The sequence below is a fragment of the Setaria italica genome, chromosome IX (assembly GCF_000263155.2).
Source record: "Setaria italica strain Yugu1 chromosome IX, Setaria_italica_v2.0, whole genome shotgun sequence".
Lineage (NCBI taxonomy): Eukaryota > Viridiplantae > Streptophyta > Magnoliopsida > Poales > Poaceae > Setaria > Setaria italica.
Genome location: NC_028458.1, coordinates 949045 through 967008, shown reverse-complemented (window position 1 = coordinate 967008; position 17964 = coordinate 949045). Strand labels below are relative to the sequence as shown.

The 17964-nt window shown below is 51.3% G+C and overlaps 3 protein-coding genes and 1 non-coding gene across 4 annotated transcripts; 1 reads left to right on the top strand and 3 right to left on the bottom strand.

Annotated features, from left to right (window-relative positions):
- Positions 1-2994: 2994 nt before the first annotated feature.
- Positions 2995-5436, top strand: LOC101776730 (protein TolB). The gene has a single exon (XM_004981054.4). It carries the CDS (start codon positions 3169-3171, stop codon positions 5242-5244), a length of 2076 nt encoding a protein of 691 aa, XP_004981111.1. The 5' UTR covers positions 2995-3168; the 3' UTR covers positions 5245-5436.
- A 49-nt stretch (positions 5437-5485) lies between these two features.
- On the bottom strand, positions 5486-8587 carry LOC101776326 (BTB/POZ domain-containing protein At2g13690). Its single transcript, XM_004981053.2, has 2 exons — positions 7745-8587; positions 5486-6540 (listed from the first exon to the last, which is right to left on the bottom strand). The coding sequence occupies exons 1-2, from the start codon at positions 8384-8386 to the stop codon at positions 5611-5613; spliced, it is 1572 nt and encodes a 523-aa protein (XP_004981110.1). The 5' UTR covers positions 8387-8587; the 3' UTR covers positions 5486-5610.
- Positions 8588-10850: 2263 nt separating this feature from the next.
- Positions 10851-10924, bottom strand: TRNAV-AAC. The gene has a single exon. It is a non-coding gene; the product is annotated as a tRNA-Val (tRNA).
- A 253-nt stretch (positions 10925-11177) lies between these two features.
- LOC101762310 (pentatricopeptide repeat-containing protein At3g13880) lies at positions 11178-15163 on the bottom strand. The gene is made up of 2 exons (XM_022822962.1): positions 13382-15163; positions 11178-12618 (listed from the first exon to the last, which is right to left on the bottom strand). Exons 1-2 carry the CDS (start codon positions 15154-15156, stop codon positions 11862-11864), a joined length of 2532 nt encoding a protein of 843 aa, XP_022678697.1. The 5' UTR covers positions 15157-15163; the 3' UTR covers positions 11178-11861.
- Positions 15164-17964: the final 2801 nt, after the last annotated feature.

The following is a 17964-nucleotide window of genomic DNA, read 5'->3' as shown; positions in this document are numbered from 1 at the left end:
ATCGTTCGTCTATCTGCTGCTTGATCATGTTCTGCCAGGTTTGGCTTCTGTTACGAAGTAGCATACCCAAAAATTATCCGAGAATCTTCCGATAGATCGCCGTGCAAAACCCTGCAGCTCCTTTCGAATGGCATGCACTTAGTCTCGAGGCCTGCCGGGGCGGCGGCGCCTCCAACCTCATCTCGCTCTCCATCAAAATGCCCACGGAGACGGCTTTGTGTCCTTGTCCCCTGCGGATCGTCGGAAATGGCTAGAGGGACGACGAGCCGCGTGCTGGATTTGCCAAATTCCTTTCAACGACGGATGATGATCTGCAAGCGCGTGAGCGTGTTGAGGAGCAGGAGGCCGATCGACGACGAAGGAGCAGGAGGAGGAGGACGTCGTCGTGTCGGGCTCGTCAAGGCCACCGGCACCGTCAGGCAGGGAGGCGCCTCTTGACCGCGGCTAGACAAGCGCGGCAGCGGCTGCGGGCTTTTTTCCCCAAATGGTTCGTGAATCGTGTGATTCGTCTTCCTATACCGATCGCAGTGGTCTGGGTGCATGCGTCTGATTTCCCATGGGCCGAACTGTGTGTCGACCGACTTGAGCGTGCTGGATGGCAGCCCGTTATCCCCCACATTTAACATGGGCTGAAAGTACATTCGATTGGGTGGTTGATCCATCAACGGATGGGCCCTTGCGCGTCCTCTACGGATGGGCCCTTGCGCCAACACCTCGGAGTAGAGGATTCTGCCGGCATGGCTATGTGACACGCAAATTGAGAGAATTTTTTTAAAAAAAATTAAAATATCTAGCCATCAATAAGTAGAATCAAATCATCATAGCTACCGGATGTATTGTGTTTTTAAAAAATTACACACGTCCACCATTATAAAAATAACCTAAAATAACCCGTAAATCTATACACCCACCTTTACCATTATATAAAATAAATAGAAATAATGCATAATCTTCATCTTAATTACCTATTTATGTCTAAAAAATTAAAATAACTCCCTAAATTTGTATCAAATTGACCATTGCTAATATTTAAAAAATAACTTTACTTTCTATTTTCTCATGTCTGCCATGATACAAATATTAATCGAATGATCCGTCGGTATCCTTCGTTCACCTATCCAATACATAAAAAGGAGTCGCTGAAAAAAATAATACGCGAACAAAAAGGAAATCAGTTCCTCCGGACGGGGATGGCGGCGGTGCGTCCGTTCATGCAGGCAGATGCAGCATCAAGGCTATCTTACGAGTTATGAGCGCTGTGTTCGCGACTCAGCGTGATCAGAGGACGCGACCAATTTGATGGCAGAGTATGGTGCCGTGGCAGATTCAAGAAGCGACAGGGATTCCATCATGTCAATTTTCCCAATGGAGAGAGAGATTACAAGGACTTTCCTGGCGGCCCTACGTTGGTCCGCGCATGACAGCAGAAAAGAAGCAGCACGTGTTTGGATACAAGGTAAACTTTAACAGTGTCACATGGGATGTTCGGATGCTAATTAGGAGAACTAAACATGAGCTAATTATAAAACTAATTGCAGAACCCTGTGCTAATTAGGAGAACTAAACATGAGCACCACATTGTCAAATCATGAACTAATTAGGCTTAATAGATTCATCTCGCGAATTACACTCCATCTGTGCAATTAGTTTTGTAATTAGCTTATGTTTAATACTCCTAATTAGCATCAAACATCCGATGTGATGGGTGTTAAACTTTAACACTTGTTGCCAAACAGGAGTATTTGCATGTCCGTGTTTCAAATTGATTTATTTTTCTTTATTTACAACCCAACAAGCCTATTTTGATTTTGATAAAAGGAGCCGATAATGCCCGTCCAAGGTGAGAGACTACCACCCTTTTCGTGCCAAATCTTTGATTCTTAGCTATGTTTTTTAATTTTTTTTTCATTAGAAGACTTTGCATTGATTACACATTAGGAAAAAAGATAAATTCTAAAAATTCTCACAAAATATTCGGCATCAATCAATCATGTAGGCTCTAATATCGTAGCCATTATTCTATTATGGTTCGTTATGAAAAATACCCACTTTCATTATAAATTTTCTTTAAGGTAAACTCTTTATACCTATATCCAAATTAGCCACCTCTGCAATTATTAAAAAATAATCTAACTTAACTTCATATTCTTTATCTAAATTATCCATACATGTCATTATAAAAAATAACTTTAAAAACTCTCTTAAATTTGTATCTAAATTACCCAAAATATGATGATTAAAAACAACGTAAAGTAAATACCTAAACACTAATCTAATTATATGCATGTTCATTAAACAGAAATATCCAAAAGTATATGGTAAACAATTCTGAATTGCTTATTTATATGAATGTTAATATATAAAATACTAACTTAAGGTATATATGCATGATGTAAGTCACACTGTAGACCATTTTTAGATGTATAGGAGGAAGCGATGAAAAATATCAATTTTTATGGTACCCATAATGTATGGAGGTGCAATACCACATGAAAAAAAGATAAATGCGGATGAAAAGGTGTGAGTAATTATTAATTAAAAATTAACCATAACTAGACAAAAATAAATACATATCTGTATGATACTATACGTGTATTGTATTAGAATATTAAATACATGAGAAAGTTTTAGATAGATAATTTTAATTATTACTAAGGGGTTTAATTTTGAAATAACTTTATAATATAATACCTCTTACCGTATTAATCTGCGGGAGCTCGGTTGATGGACTAGTAACCTCTTATTGCTATCTCATCCCACCTAGAAAAGATCTGGCTAGATTCCGCCGAAGATAACAACGATGACGAACACGTCTTCATCACAAGGGCAACCATCATAACAGTGGCCGTGTGGATACGCAGATGCTCAAGGTTATAACATCATGCGACCACTGACCAGCGATGATCATCGAGTCAATAAACGCTATCCATGTCTCGCAGCTCCCAAACTGAATTATTACAGTATTATTAACTGAATTCATTGATGTTTCTAGACGATCATTGACACTGACGAGTGGCATCGGGAGATTCGATCACCCCCAAACGGCCGTGGAAATCCCCCAAAATTCCCCGGCAGGGAAGCAGCATCTCTCTTATCCGCTTCTACCGCGGCCGAGAGCCTCCCACGTGGTACGTCACTACGCCGTCCCGCTCGCTCCCCTCGCGCGCCATGGCTCGCCGCGCCGCCCTGCTGCTGCTCCTCCTCCTCGTGGGGCCACTCTACCTCGCCGCGCCCGCTCCCGCGCTCGCCGCCTCCGGCACCATCGTCTTCACCACGCTGGGCCGCAGCCGCTACGCCTTCGACATCTTCGCGCTCCCGCTCACCCCGCTCTCCTCCTCCTCCTCCTCCCCCGCCGCTGAGGTCCGCCTCACCGACGGCGCCTCCGTCAACTACAACGGCAACTTCGCGCCGTCCTCGGACTCCCTCCTCTTCGTCTCCGAGCGCAACGGCACCCTCAACCTCTACGCCTTCCCGGTCCCCTCCGCCTCCGGCTCCGGCGCCCGCCGCGAGGCGCTCGAGGTGCCCGAGGCGGCGGCAGCGCTCCCCTCGCCGCTGCTCCCGTGGGACCCCATCGCGCTCAAGGACCGCCCGTCGCTGACCCCCGACGGCGCCCACCTCGTGTACGTCTCCACCGCCGAGCCCGCGGAGGCCCCGCGCCGGAGCTGGGCGGCCGTCTACAACACGCACCTGCCCTCGGGAGCCACGCGCCGTCTCACCCCGCGCGGCGTCGCCGACTTCAGCCCCGCCGTGTCGCCGTCCGGGGAGTGGACGGCCGCCGCGTCACCCGGACCGGACGGGTGGGGTGGCGAGGTGGAGGACCTCAACACCGACATCTACGTCTTCCGGACGTCCGACGGGTCGCGGAGGACGCTGGCCATCCGCGACGGCGGCTGGCCGACCTGGGCCGACGAGACCACCCTCTTCTTCCACCGCCGGGATAGCGACGGCTGGTACGGCGTGTACCGCGCCAAGATCTCGTTCGCGGGCGGCGCCGGGGTCTCGGCGGCGTCCGTCGAGCGCGTCACCCCGCCGGGGTTCCACGCCTTCACCCCGGCCGCGTCGCCCGGCGCGCCGGGGCTCGTGGCGGTGGCCACCAGGCGCCCGGGCTCGGACTACCGCCACATCGAGGTCATCGACGTGAGCGGCGGCGGCGGCGCGAACGCCTACTTCGAGGTGACCCGGCCCGTGGCGCCGCGCGTGCACCACTTCAACCCGTTCATCTCGCCGGACGGCGAGCGCGTTGCGTACCACCGGTGCCGGGGGAGCGGGAACGGGGACTCGCCTCTGCTGCTGGAGAACATCAAGAGCCCCGCGCCGGACACGTTCTCGCTGTTCAGGATCGACGGGTCGTACCCCTCGTTCTCGCACGACGGCAAGAGGATCGCCTTTGTCGGATTGCCGGGGCTGTTCGTGGTCAACGCGGACGGCTCCGGTGGACGCCGGCAAATCCTCTCTGGCGAGGCCTTCCCCACGGCATGGGACTGGAAGAGGAAGGGGGTCATCTACACCAGCATCGGGCCAACCTTCGCGAGCGAGAGGACTGAGGTGGACGTGATCGCCGTGTCTCTTGGCGATGACGATGACGACTCCAGCATCTCGATCAAGAAGCTCACCACGGGCAGCGAGAACAACGCGTTCCCGTCCCCCTCGCCGGACGGCAAGTGGGTGGTGTTCCGGTCGGGGAGGTCCGGGCACAAGAACCTCTACATCATGGACGCCGAGGACGGCGAGGCCGGCGGCATCCACCGCCTGACCGAGGGGCCCTGGTCCGACACCATGTGCAACTGGTCCCCGGACGGCGAGTGGATTGCGTTCTCCTCCGACCGGCACAACCCCGGCGGCGGCAGCTTCGCCATCTACATGATCCACCCCAACGGCACCGGCCTGCGCCGGGTCGTGCACAGTGCCGACGGCGGCCGCACCAACCACCCCTGGTTCAGCCCGGACTCCAAGACGCTGGTGTTCACGTCGGACTACGCCGCCGTGTCCGCGGAGCCCATCTCGAACCCGCACCACTACCAGCCCTACGGTGAGATCTTCACCGTCAACATCGACGGGACGGGGATCCGGCGGCTCACGCACAACTCGTTCGAGGACGGGACGCCGTCGTGGACACCGTACTACCTGGAGCCGGAGGACGTCGGCGAGACGCTGCAGGCCTCCGGGACGTGCAAGTTCCGGGATTGCCACTGGCTCACCGTCGATGCCAAGCCAGATGGCCTCATGTGTGGCAAGCACGGCTAAGTTGTACTAGGATCTGTGATGATGTATGTGTATATAGCGACCAGCGAGTGACCTGATGCACTCCTATGTACTCTATGCTTGCTTGCCTATGAATAAGCCAATAAGGTCATGTACATTGATGCCAGTTTTAAGGCAACAATATCCTGATCTGCACATACTCATGATGAAGCTTACTGGTAGTGTATTGGTTAACTTGTCATGATTGTACCAATTCTACTGACACCAGCTAGTGCATAGAACGGGAAGAACACGCTGAATTTTATTAAGATAAAAAACAAAATTTGAATATACTAGATATTGAAACGGCTATAATTTTACACTGATAATACACGCAGCACATATGCCTCACAGTGATGTATAAAACACTCACCGACGCACCTCTACAGATGATCTAACAAACGACCTCCTCCACCAGACCTGGAAAGCTCTGCTGAGATTAGGGCATTCTGTGCCTCTTGATGCAAAGCACCGAAACCATTCTTCGAATAAGCTTTGCTGATGCTGAAGAGGAAGGGTGAGTAGGGCTTGCCCTAGATGCTCCTCCAGTATCCTGACATCAAGGCCTTTGGAGCACCTTTGGAGCCAGCCGAAGTCCATTAGCATCGGCCTGAACCATCCATAGAACAACTGGCTCCTCATATCGCTGGGGCATTGGATTCTCCCTTTCCCCAGAGCGATGAACACACTCGCTGATATCCGGCTCAGCTCGTATCTGAACATCGGTGATGCCTCCTCGTGCATTCTGATGAGTTCGTCCTGGTTAGCCCAACACTCAACGAATTCTTCTGCCATATCATTGTTTACAAGGATGTCAAAGAGCCAGTTGAGATTCTCGGTTTGCTTACTGACCCTTTCGATCATAGGCTTGCTATCTGAAACTGTGATAGCTTGGCCTGCATCCTCGACTGGCCCTGAGTCTTCCACGAAAAGTTCCACCAGTGAACGCAAACAAGAACGACAGATTTGATAAAGGCTCCCTTTGTTTAGCCCAGACAAGTCCTTATGATAGACTGAGCTTTTGCTTAGGAGACCGCTGACCAAGGATTGCAACTCTTTCCTTGCACCGTTGTTGGTTCCACTGGTGACAGATTCAACGAGCTGCACTGTCAAATCCTCTGAGCTGCTTCTGCATTGTTGTTGCAATCTTGCCAGCACATCTTTACATACCGATTCATCAAAAGTGCATCTACCAAAAACACGCTTTAGCTTCTCTTCCTCATTCTCATTCCATGGAACTGCTTCAATGTAGTTCAAACATGCTTCGATTCCTCTGTCAAACATAATAGAGGAGGAAACCTGTAATTCAAAATCAAAACAGAATAGCATTTGTCAGATACAATTCAGATTGTCCGGAAACAGAAAATACATGAGGATGTACAAATATAAAAAGATAGTATGTGTGTAGCAGTGAAAAAAAAGATCAGGTAGTTTAATTGACATCTCACTTTCTCAACTGAATCTCAGCAAGTCATAAACAAGGCACAGAGTAGATGACATCAGTTAACGGATCGAGCACATGACACCAAATAAACGTATTTTAGTCAAAGTACAACTACATTCCAATATAATCTGTGAGGTGCACACAAAATAACAGCAAATTTTCAATAAAAAAATTGAGAACTTATGACATGAGCCTGAAAACCTGCTAATCTGCTAGTATGTTCTTTTCTCCGTGTTTTAGTGGCTTCTGAACACATATATTAATGAGCTGGCCTAAGAATCGATAACCACCCTAGCCGTACATATCAAAGTTAAAAAGTGCACCACAGAAAATATTGAATGATTCAATTTTCAAAATTTATCGAACCTAGACACTTAAAATCAGTACTTGAACTACAAAACTATTTTCCTACTTGGATATCTTTGCTAACTTTGAGCCTAACCGTCCAACACGAACAAGTTGTGAACTCTTATGCCAGAATCCTTTTTTTTCTCATTGTATTGGCATTATTAATGTCTAAGAAATGTGATATTGTCAATAAATATGCCACGTAGTAATCGTGAAAAGGTTCCCAAAAACTGTGCATATGAGTAAGTCAATAAGTTACAAAAATTGCCAGCAATAATATTATCTAAGTAATGAGGCTGCCGGTAAGGCCTACTGCTAACTAAAGTCACCAGAACCCACATGGAGTTAACCCTGCCATAAAGGCTGCAGCTCATATTCTAGCAACTGCATAACATACACTATCAGCACCAAGTCAATGATTTTGACACATCAAAGTGTTTCTGGCCAAAACACCACCTAAAGAATGCATACTCAATTTTGGTCGCTACATTAGTCTAAATCCTAGAACACCTAAACCAATTGATGTCCACATGCTAACTGATGAGTAGGTGAGCATGAACATCAAGGTCACAACTCACAAGTATACCTTGAATTCATCACAACACAATCAATTGACCAATCAAATTGAACTATTTAATCCTGCACTGTGACTGGTACAAACACTTGAACCGGCACAGACAAAGAGAAGGAAGCGAAAGGGATGCATCTGACCTCGAGCACACCAATTGCCCGTGGCACGCCGGCCCTGGCGAGCCAGCGCATGGCGTCGGGCTCGAACATGAGCTCCACGGCCTCCTTGAAGGCCTCCAGGTTGTCCACCCCATCCACCTCGATCCTCTTGCCCCCTCCTCCGGAGGCGCCCGGCACCATGTCGGCGAAGAAGGCGCTGCTCTCGCGCAGCACGGCGGAGTCGAGCTCCATAACGACGCACCTCCCGTCCCTCCCGCGCAGGGACAGCCTCAGATCCAGCCCGCCCCCTCCCTCCTCCTCGTCCTCCCGCACCGCCACGAACGGTGCCGCCGCCGCGGCCTGGTCCCTCGGGAGCGGCGGCTCCTCCTCCGCCTCCGCGGCCGCCACGACCGGAGAGCCCTCGGAGTCTATCGGGGACACGCGCCCCGGCGAGAGGATCCTGCGCGGGTCGATGAGGCCCGCGAGCTTGGACGACGGCGAGCTCTGGAACGACGGCGCCAGCGGGGACTTGGGCGGCGGCGGCAGCTTCGGGACAACGCCGCCTCCCGCGGCGGACGGGAGCGCGCGGTGCTCGGGGCTGTCCGGGACGCCGGAGAACGAGCAGCACCAGCCGCGGGGCCGCGCCGCCGCGCGGCGGATGGTGTGGTGCGTGGAGTCCGCCATGGGGGGAGGCGAGGCGCCGGCGCCGGAACGGGATGAGGATCTAGCGCTCGAATTTGGTAGTGCCCCGCTGCTAGAGTGGTAGGGTTCGGCTCAGCACGAGGCGGGGGCGGAGGCGGAGGCGGCCGTGGCCATGGGAGATTCCGAGCGGCAGCAGAAGCAGCAGAGCTAGCTGAGCGTGCTGCGAGCAGCGAGAGCTACACGGGCGGGGGCGGAGGAAATAATTGCCGCGGCGTGAAGCGAGGCGGGCCCACGTGGTCCGTGAGACGGGAGGGTGGGCCCGCGTGTAAGCGAGGGTGGTGTAGGTGGGAGGCGTGCGTGTGGGGTGGAGGCGCGCATCGGATGCCGTTGAACTAGATGCCGTGCCCGGGGAACAGTGGCGGGATCGTCTACGGCCACCGACGGTGGGGGTCCCGTGTCACGGCGTGCCACATCCGGTTTTGGCTCTGTGGACCTGTGGTTCACGGTCGGCAGACGCCACGTGGCGGCCTGTAAATGGGCTGTGCTTGGCATAAATCGGCCGTACGCCATGGGAGTGCGATGCTACTAGAGGCCAAATTGGCCGTTGTGCAACATACAGGTCAGTTTAGCGGGACTTTAGCTTCAGCTTCTTAAGTTTTACCAAATGATTTGATCAAAAATAGCTTCACTATGAAGAAGCTGGAGCTAAAAAAGATATCTTCTCCGGCTCCGACTCTGTTTAGGAGGAGTTGGAGCTCTACCAAACGATCCAAAGAGTATCTACAATCAGTACCAGACACACCTTTTAGGATTGAAATCTTAGACAAATCCATGCCATCCGAAACAGGCGCAAAAAGGATTATGCACCAAACAAGAATAGGAAGAAGAAAGAAAAAAAAGGTGCGGCGAGTGAATTGAATGAGCCGCATTTGTCGACCTGCATGCATTGCGATCAATGCATACGTGCAGCAGCACAGGCTGCACAGCGCTCACCTACACGGGAGGCCAGACAAGAGCAGCTCGCCGTGTGCCCTGTCCTGCCTGATCCATTGCTGCTGCCGGCTGACTGCAACGACGCCTTCGACGGCAGGCAACGAATGGTTGGCACCCGCACGCGCTGGACACTGCCAGTCTGCCACTACAGGAGACAAGCGATTAATAACTTAACCCTTTGGATCGCAGTTGCAAGCTTGCAACGACACGCCGGCTCAACGTGTGTTTGATGGAGGGATCGGACGGGATCATCTGTATTTGGTTGGGGGTCACAGGGATGGAACCATCCCACATCAAGATTATTCACAGTAGATTCAAGATGAAACGATCCGGAAAAAACAGCCGGACCGATCCATCCCCGGTAGACGATGTCCGGCTCCGTCTCCCCGTGCGCATCTTCTTCCTTCTGCTCGTCGGCACGCACGAGGTTAGCTCCTGGTGGCGGAGGGCCTGGTGGTGAAGGCTAGCTCCTGGCGGGCGGAAGGCTACCGGTGGCAGAGGCCTGCTCTTGACGGCCGAAGGTCTCGACGGGCGGAGGGCCATGGCGGCGGAGCTCCTGGCGGGCGGAGGCCAGCTCCTGACGGGCGGATGTCCTCTGCTTTCTTTTCTTTGACCGACACGTGGGTACTGCGGATTTGTGCGAATGATATTTGGGTTCTACAACTAACGGAAGGAAAACATCATTTAAACTATCTTATCCTCATTTCTTCTACCAAACAAGAAACAAGAATGATCCCATCACTTCCACCAAACAACAGATTGGGATCATTCCATCCCAAAAAATAAGGATGGAACCGTCCCATCCCTTATGTCCCTCCATCTAAACACACCCTAAAAGTCCAGATAACAGCTGGCACGACACGACAAACGTATTAGCCCTTGTTTACTTCACCCCCAACTCCCAACTTTGGCACTATGCAAAAAGAAGATTCCCCATCACATTAAACTTGCGGTACATGCATGGAGTACTAAATGTAGACGAAATCAAAAACTAATTGCACAGTTTTGTTGTACTTTGTGAGACGAATCTTTTGAGCCTAATTAGTCAATATTTAGACAATAATTCACAAATACAAACGAAACGCTACAATATCGCATTTATGACAAAATACCAATTTTGCTACTCCCAAATTGAGAACTAAACAAGGCCTTAGATGCAGGCTTTGGCTTCTTGTTCAGCTGGTCCGGTGAGAGCAGCTCGAGCGTTGCATTTTTGAGGCTGCTAAGAAGAGAGAGAGAGGCTATGGGGTGGCTATACGCTGGAGCGCTGGCGTGCCACGTCGAAATCGTACTTTGCACCAAGTGCTTCGATTAAATATTGTCTCTCACCTCACCTGCTCACTCCACACCTCTTTCCTTTTTACTGCCATTCGATGTCTTTGTGGGTCCCACGGTGGTGCTTCACGCTGGAGCAATTTTTGCAAAAGTGGTACTAAACGCTGCAGCTGCTCTGAGAGCTACATGAGCTCGAACAAGGAGTAGTGGAGCAAAAAAAACAGTGGGGGAAAAAAACTGATTTCGCCCGGACTCGAACCGGAGACCTTCAGTGTGTTAGACTGACGTGATAACCAACTACACCACGAAATCTTGGTGCCAATGCTGATGCAATCAGTTTATTGTTCGTTACTATCCTATGTGTTAAGGCTGATCCAAATATTTCTATTGTTTTTTTTTTCAGAAATCGATTTCGAGGTATGCCTTCTGAAGGCACGAAATGACTCCCGTCAGCACGAAAACACAAAAGGACACCCAGTGCTATATACACTTCGCCAGTTGCAACGACACCCAGCCTGGACCCAAGAATTTCTTCAGTCAAATGAAACTATCGAGCCATTTTACAGTGTTATATACACTTCCCCAGTTGCAAAACTTTATAAGTAGACAAGGAATGCATATATGTACATGTATCAGCTGTAATTATGCCTAATTCTACTAAGGAAATCAGTGAGCCTAAATGAGGGACTCTATCGCCAGGTTGTGGGGCAAAAAAACCTTCAGCTTCAAAAGGTAAGATGTCAGGTATCTGCTAGTTCCCAGTTACTATGGCCTACGCATCCAATGGACAAACCTGTGATGCACACTGCACATAAGCTTTGAGGTGTGCTGGTAGACTGCCTACCATAGCCAAACAGGAGATATTCATGTTACTTCGTCATCGACACTTGTCCAAATCCATTCATCGTGTCCCCTTCTAGGCTTCTAGCTGTCTAGTGAGAGTGTGAGACGCAGTAAACTTCAAAATCACCAGCAGCACCAAACATTCTGTCCGCAACTTCCTCGATGGCTGTTTATCATTATGAATCAATGCTCTGGACGTGCATATCATTAACCACAATCATCTTACCCAACCAATTGTGCCACATGTTGTTTTCACTGCAATCATGTCACCTTACCCAACCAATTGGGCCAGGTGGCTTTGCAAGTAGGCTTGATTTACTTGCATGTTCAGTTCCACTAAACACCAGCTGCCAGTTGCAACTTCATCTAAGTATCTTACTCCAGAGGAGACGTATATGGCTTCTGGTTACCAGTAGTCTCGACAAGAGCATGAACCTTGACTAAAATGATGAAAGCGAGCTGGATCTCTGATAATGATTTCCCTGTTTTCACCTTCGGATAGCAATTTCAGCGTCTCGTGGCTTTCCCAGGACATGTTTTGGTTCTTCATAACTCTTACAGGAGCAGAGTTTGGCAAAGTAGTCAGCCCATGAGCCACCGCTAACAATTCACCATGTTTGCTGATTGAGTTCTCACCGACCTTTCTGGCTTGGAATCCCATCTCCCAAACATTCATTCCGAAATGCTGTGTCTTTTGTTTCACACTGACCAACAACTCTTCCAATCTTGTGAAAGTTTCAGCTTTCTGTGAGCAAGAATTATCTCCATCAACAAATTGATGTATGGATCCTCCAAACTCGGCCCAACTAATCCCAGCCTCCTTAGTCATTCCTCGCTCTCTCATCTGACCTCTTGTCCTCATAGCAAGTGAGATTTTGCCAGCATCCATGTACAGGTTGTACAGCATGACATAGGAACTGGCAGCACAAGGCTCGAGCATTATTAGTTTCTCCCCTATTTTTATACCCCTATCTTTGTCCCCATGGATTCTGCAGGCACGCAATAGTGCATGCCAAAGTACTGCATCATTTTCTAATCCAGACCCCATTATGAAATCTTCAGCGTCAGCCACCTTCCCAGCATGGCCTAGGAGGTCAACCATGCAAGCTATATGCTTCACATCCCCGACAAAGCCATAATCTGACACCATGCTCTCATAATGCCTGCATTATAATATAGAAAACATGTGAACAATTACGTACCATATTTAGAAGTGGAAAATAAGTAAAATAAAAATGGAGGATACACCATTTTGTTCATTTATGTGTGGCTGTACAGTAAATTCTGCAATTAGGATTACATGCCAAGTTGTAGACATCTAAAATTCTTCAAGTTAGAAGTTACAGTATGATTAGCACTACATGCTAAGTGGGAATGGAGCAATAGAAAAAAGGAATGTCAAACTCAAACCCTCCACCTTTTGCATCCGGGCTTGGGACCGGCACTGGCAGTGTTACTTCGAGTTTGACAATCCTATAAGTTTGAGTAAATGAAATTCAAACACATGCCGCAGCCAGCATGCACAATTAATTTGCTATCTTGCAGGAGGGTATGACATCACCCTATGATGGCCTTGGGTTTTGTCTTTAGGTTATGCATATCGGCGAATGCAGCATGCTATTTTAGGTTAGTGCAGGAGTAAGATTCATGGTCTAAAATATGGTTAGATGGCGACTGCTTGTTTTAGGAGGAGTTTGTTCTATCATCTACTTTTGGCATTGCTAATTTTCCATCTATAATTCCGAAGCTCTCATCTAGACCTACTTGTCACATTTAATTTGTGTAGAATAACTACAAAAATCCCATGCAAAGTGGCACAAGCGTCTTACAGGTAGGCAGGAGGAAGGCAAGAAGGAAATGCTTATCTAAGAAACAATGATGAAACAAGGTTGTGTATTGCTCATTGGGGGAAAAAGAAAGGCATACCTGAAACCTTCATTGATCAGTCTCTGATGGCTGCAAGCAACAAGAACAGCAAGAAATGCAAACTCATTTTTCATGACACCACAATCCTCCATTTTCTTGAAGAGCAGTAGAGCCTCTCTTTCATGGCCATGCACTGCATAGCTCAAGATCATCTGAGACCATGAGAATGTATCCAGACATGATATTGTCTCGAATGACTTGTTTGCAGCCTTAAGATCACCTGCACACCTATACATCTCAATCTGAGAATTGCCACAACAAGTAAACTGATCGAATCCAGATTTGACTGCATAACAATGTATCTGCTCACATGTTATTGGTACACTCAAAGCAGCACAGGCAGTCATCACAGTTGACATGGTGAATTGGTCTGGCTCCTTTTCCAGGTAACGAAGCTCTTTGAACAAGTCTAGAGCCTTATCAGGATGCTCATCGTGCACAAATGCTGTAATCATAGATGTCCATGTAAAAATCTCTCGCTTGGGAGTACTGTTGAAGCATCTCAGACTATCATCAACTAACCGTGCTTTTGCATACAGATTAATCAATGCATTTCCAATGAACTCGTCATCTTGAAACCCACTAAGGATAACATGGGCATGTATCTGCCTCCCACATCGCACCGCATTGGTCAAATTGCAGACTTCAAGCACACTCTTGAACGTAAACTTGGAGGGTCTTATCCTCCTCTGGAGCAAGTTTGCATAAAGCCTGACCGCTTCAATTCTAGTCTCAGTGCACGGCTCATTACCTAACCTAGCAAACCCTGCTATCATGGCATTGTAAATCACCACATTCTGGCCCGGAATGCAATCAAACACCTTGATGGCCTCCTCCAACCCACCGTTCTTTGCGTACATGTCCACCATTGCACTCCCTACGAAATAATCCAAGTCCAAACCAACCTTAATCACACAACCATGCAACATCATGCGAACATCCTCCGAATCCTCGAGCTCAGAGCAAGCCTTCAGGATCCCACCCAAAGCGAAAGCATCCAGCTTCACCCCTGACCGGTGCATCCAGACAAGCACATTTACCGCTACCTCAGGCCACCCCATCCGCACGTACGCCGACAGCAGCAGGTTCCACGAAACCTCATCCCGCTCCTGCGCCCGATCAAACACCAGCCTCACCTCATCAATCATCCCGCACTTGGCGTACATGTCGATCACCGAGTTGGTCACGAACGCAGTCCGCGCAACCCCGCTCACCACGGCCAGCCCGTGCGCAGCCCGTCCGCTCCTCCCGTCCCTCACGCCACCACACGCGGCCAGCACCGTGGCGTAGGTGAACCTATCCACGGCGACGCCTCCATCCCGCCGCGCGTCGCGGAACGCGCAGAGCGCCAGGCGCGGGGAGCCCTGGCTGGAGTACCCTGCGATGAGCGTGTTCCAGGAGACGGCGTCCCGGCGCGGCATTCCGTCGAACAGGAGGCGCGCGTACAGCATGTCGCCGCAGCGGGTGTAGGCGGCGAGCAGGTTGTTGCGCAGGAACAGGCCCGGCCGGTAGCCGGCGCGGACCATGTGGGAGTGCGCGAGCCTGGCCAGCGCCAGCGACCGGGTTCGCGACGCGCACCGGAGGAGGCCCGCGTAGACCGACGGCTCCAGGGGCGCGAGGCGACGGCGGGCGCGGCGCGGTGAAGGTTCAGGCGGGCGCGGACGAGGCGGAGGCGGGGTTTGGTTGGGATGCGCGCGATGGTCTGGGAGACGATGGTCCGGCGGCCACCTCTGTCTCTGCGGCAGCATCGAGCGCGGCGCTGCGGCGGCGCTCATGTCATGGGGTTTTGCGAGGGTTTAAGCATAGCGACTTTGGAGTTGGGCACTTGGGCTTCCGGCTCACTCTCACTGAATTGTGGGGTCCAAGTCAGAGGGAGAGATTGTTTGACTATTTGTCTTTACTAAAAAATAGTTTTGCAATAGATAAACCTACAAATTAAATCTAAAATATATATGACAATAAACATAATGGTACATACTTTACTTTAGCTAATTAACTCGTTCGGTGGTCAAAGTTGAAGTAAAAAGTTAACAGTGTCATGTATTTAAATTTAAGAACGAAGGGAGTAAATAAATTGCCACGATGATGTCGTGATCCACGTCGATACTATTGCTCTGAATGACGTGTGCATCACAAGCCTCGGATTTGGAAAAGAAATCGAGTGTTCTCAACTGATGCCATTGAAGCCAAACAGGTTGCTGCACAGGAAGTCGAGCGTGCCAGGTGACCAGTTTTCATCGTTGAGAAGGCTGAGCAAGACGAGCCAAGTGCGATCTGTCAGGGTGCACGTTGCTAGCTACCATTACACAAGGAAACGATAAGGTGTTCCTTCTGCTTGGACTCTAACAGCTGAGGGTGCGTTTGGTTCTAAGGACGGGATGGGACGGGGCGGGACGATTCTATTTTTAGGGATGTTTGGTTCAGAGACGAGTGGGACAGAGTCATCCTCGAAGAGGAATATTCTATCATTATGTGGGACGCCCCCATCCCTCCGAATCGAGCGGACGGGGGCATCCCACTTTTTCTCGTCGCTCTCTCCGTCTTCTTCTGTTGGGTGAGCTGGAGTGCAGTCATGGGAACTCCCCCCCCCCCCCCCGAGCGCTGGCCACGAGCGAGCTGGAGCTCCGCTGTGTGCCGCGCCGCCGGCAGCGCGAGCTGGAGTTCCTCCGCGGGCTAGTGGGCGGCCGCGGGAGTTGCTCCGGCGGCGCGGTCGGGACCCCCGGCGGGCGGGCGGGCGGGCCCGGGAGCTCGTCCGGCGGCGCGGCCGAAACCCAGGCGAGTGGGCTGGGAGCTGCTCCAGCGGCGCGGCTAGGACCCCAGGGCGGCGGGCGGGCGCAGATGGGGAGGAGAAAAGGGGGCGGTGCGGATGGGGAGGAGAAAGGGGGGCGGCGGGTGGCTCTGGTGAGGCGGCGGGCCGGTTGGGTGGGGAGAGAAGGCGACGGGGGTGGAGGAAGCCCAGCGGAGAGGATGCAGGTGGGAGAGAAGGAGCGGGGAGAAGAAGATAAGAAAGAAAACAGAAGGCAGAGAATGACGCGTGGATCCTAAAATGACAGATGGGGTCCACTAAACCTTGTTGCTAATGGTGTTACAAGTATCATCCATTCCACATTTCTTAACCCTCAACCAAACAAAAAACAGGGATGGATCCATCCCACCTCAACCAAACACTAGATAGAATCATCCCATCCCACAAAACTAGGTCAGAACCGTCCCGTCCCACTTTGTCTCGGAACCAAACGCACGCTGAATGTGAGCGGCGACTCCTGATTCACACGGTTTATTTGACACGTGGCGGCTCAGCTTTGGTGATGGCAAATCATGTCACAGCTCAAAGTTTCACAGTTTGCCAATCCTGTCTAATAACACAGACGTACAACGCGAATTCCTAATTCCAAGATTTTAGCACTCACGATCATTGCCCTCAACACCGACCACCCGGCCACGTCGTACACGAGCCGCCGCGCATCGCGGATGGCGGCGTACAGGTTTCCTCCCACCGCCGACGAGGCGGGCACCGGGTCGAACGCTCCGGACAGAGTGCGCGCGTTCTGGTACAGAGTGGCGCTGCTGCCGATCTGCTCCGGGAAGAACGCACGCCAGCCGCGCCCTGCGATGGATGGACGCCGACGAGCCCGGCCGGCGATCTTCCACCGCGTCTTGGTCTCCCCGTCCACGCCGTCCCGGAGCGCGGCCTCCATGGTTCAAATTAACTGGGACGCGCATGTTCCAGGAGGCGGCGCTCCGTGGAACATTAGGCCGGCGTGGCGCACGTCGCCGCAGCGGCAGTCGGCGGCGCGGATGCTTTGGTGGTAGTTCGCGATGAGCACCGGAGGATGGACCAGGGAGCTTTATGCAATTGTACGTTCGGGTATCTTACAAAAACACCCCAATTTAGATCGCAATCAATAATCACGATCCAAAATAGGAGATTTTACGAAAATAAAGCAGTCCAAACTTTTACACAAGCACCCCTGATTCGGAGCGCGACTATTAATCGCGATCAAAACGAGGAGTGTTCTGCGAATATTCCGGGCCGGCGGCGGAGAAGCCGACGAGCACGCGCTGCCGTCGGCGACCTCTGCGATGGATCCCGCGCTAGCCTCCGGATCCCACTCGCTTATCCGCTGCCTCCGTCTCCCCTCGCGCTCCGCTCAGGGTCCTGGCTCCTCCGCGTGGTTCGGCCGCGGGCGGCGGCATCTAGGCGGGTAGGCCAGCAGACCTTCCCCTGCAGTTGACACCATGATTGCTGTTGCTACTGGCTGACAGCTCCAAGGGAAAGAAGAGAGGCGGCGGCGGCGGCGACGAGCACGGGAGAGCCGAGGGCATAGAGCGAGGAGGCGCCGTTCGGAACACCCGTCAGGACATGGGCGGTGATGTTGCATGTCGGGACTTGCGCGCTTACCGCGGCATGGCGACCCTGAGCACGTTCTGAACGGGGCGGCGCTCCGGCGAGCCACGCCGTGCTGCGGAGACGGATCGGAGTTCTTGCGGCACAACCAGTACCACTGCGTTTGTTTTCCAGCTTCAACTCGATCACACAGGGTGTTGTGTTCCTTGACTCCAATGACCTTTTTCTTGGACTC

Coding starts and splice junctions, on each gene's coding strand:
- LOC101762310 (XM_022822962.1), bottom strand. CDS start 15,156: ATGAGCGCCGCCGCAGCGCCGCGCTCGATGCTGCCGCAGAGACAGAGG. Junction 12,619..13,381: donor CTGATCAATGAAGGTTTCAG/GTATGCCTTTCT, acceptor ATTATAATGCAG/GCATTATGAGAGCATGGTGT.
- LOC101776326 (XM_004981053.2), bottom strand. CDS start 8,386: ATGGCGGACTCCACGCACCACACCATCCGCCGCGCGGCGGCGCGGCCC. Junction 6,541..7,744: donor GGGCAATTGGTGTGCTCGAG/GTCAGATGCATC, acceptor TTTGAATTACAG/GTTTCCTCCTCTATTATGTT.
- LOC101776730 (XM_004981054.4), top strand. CDS start 3,169: ATGGCTCGCCGCGCCGCCCTGCTGCTGCTCCTCCTCCTCGTGGGGCCA.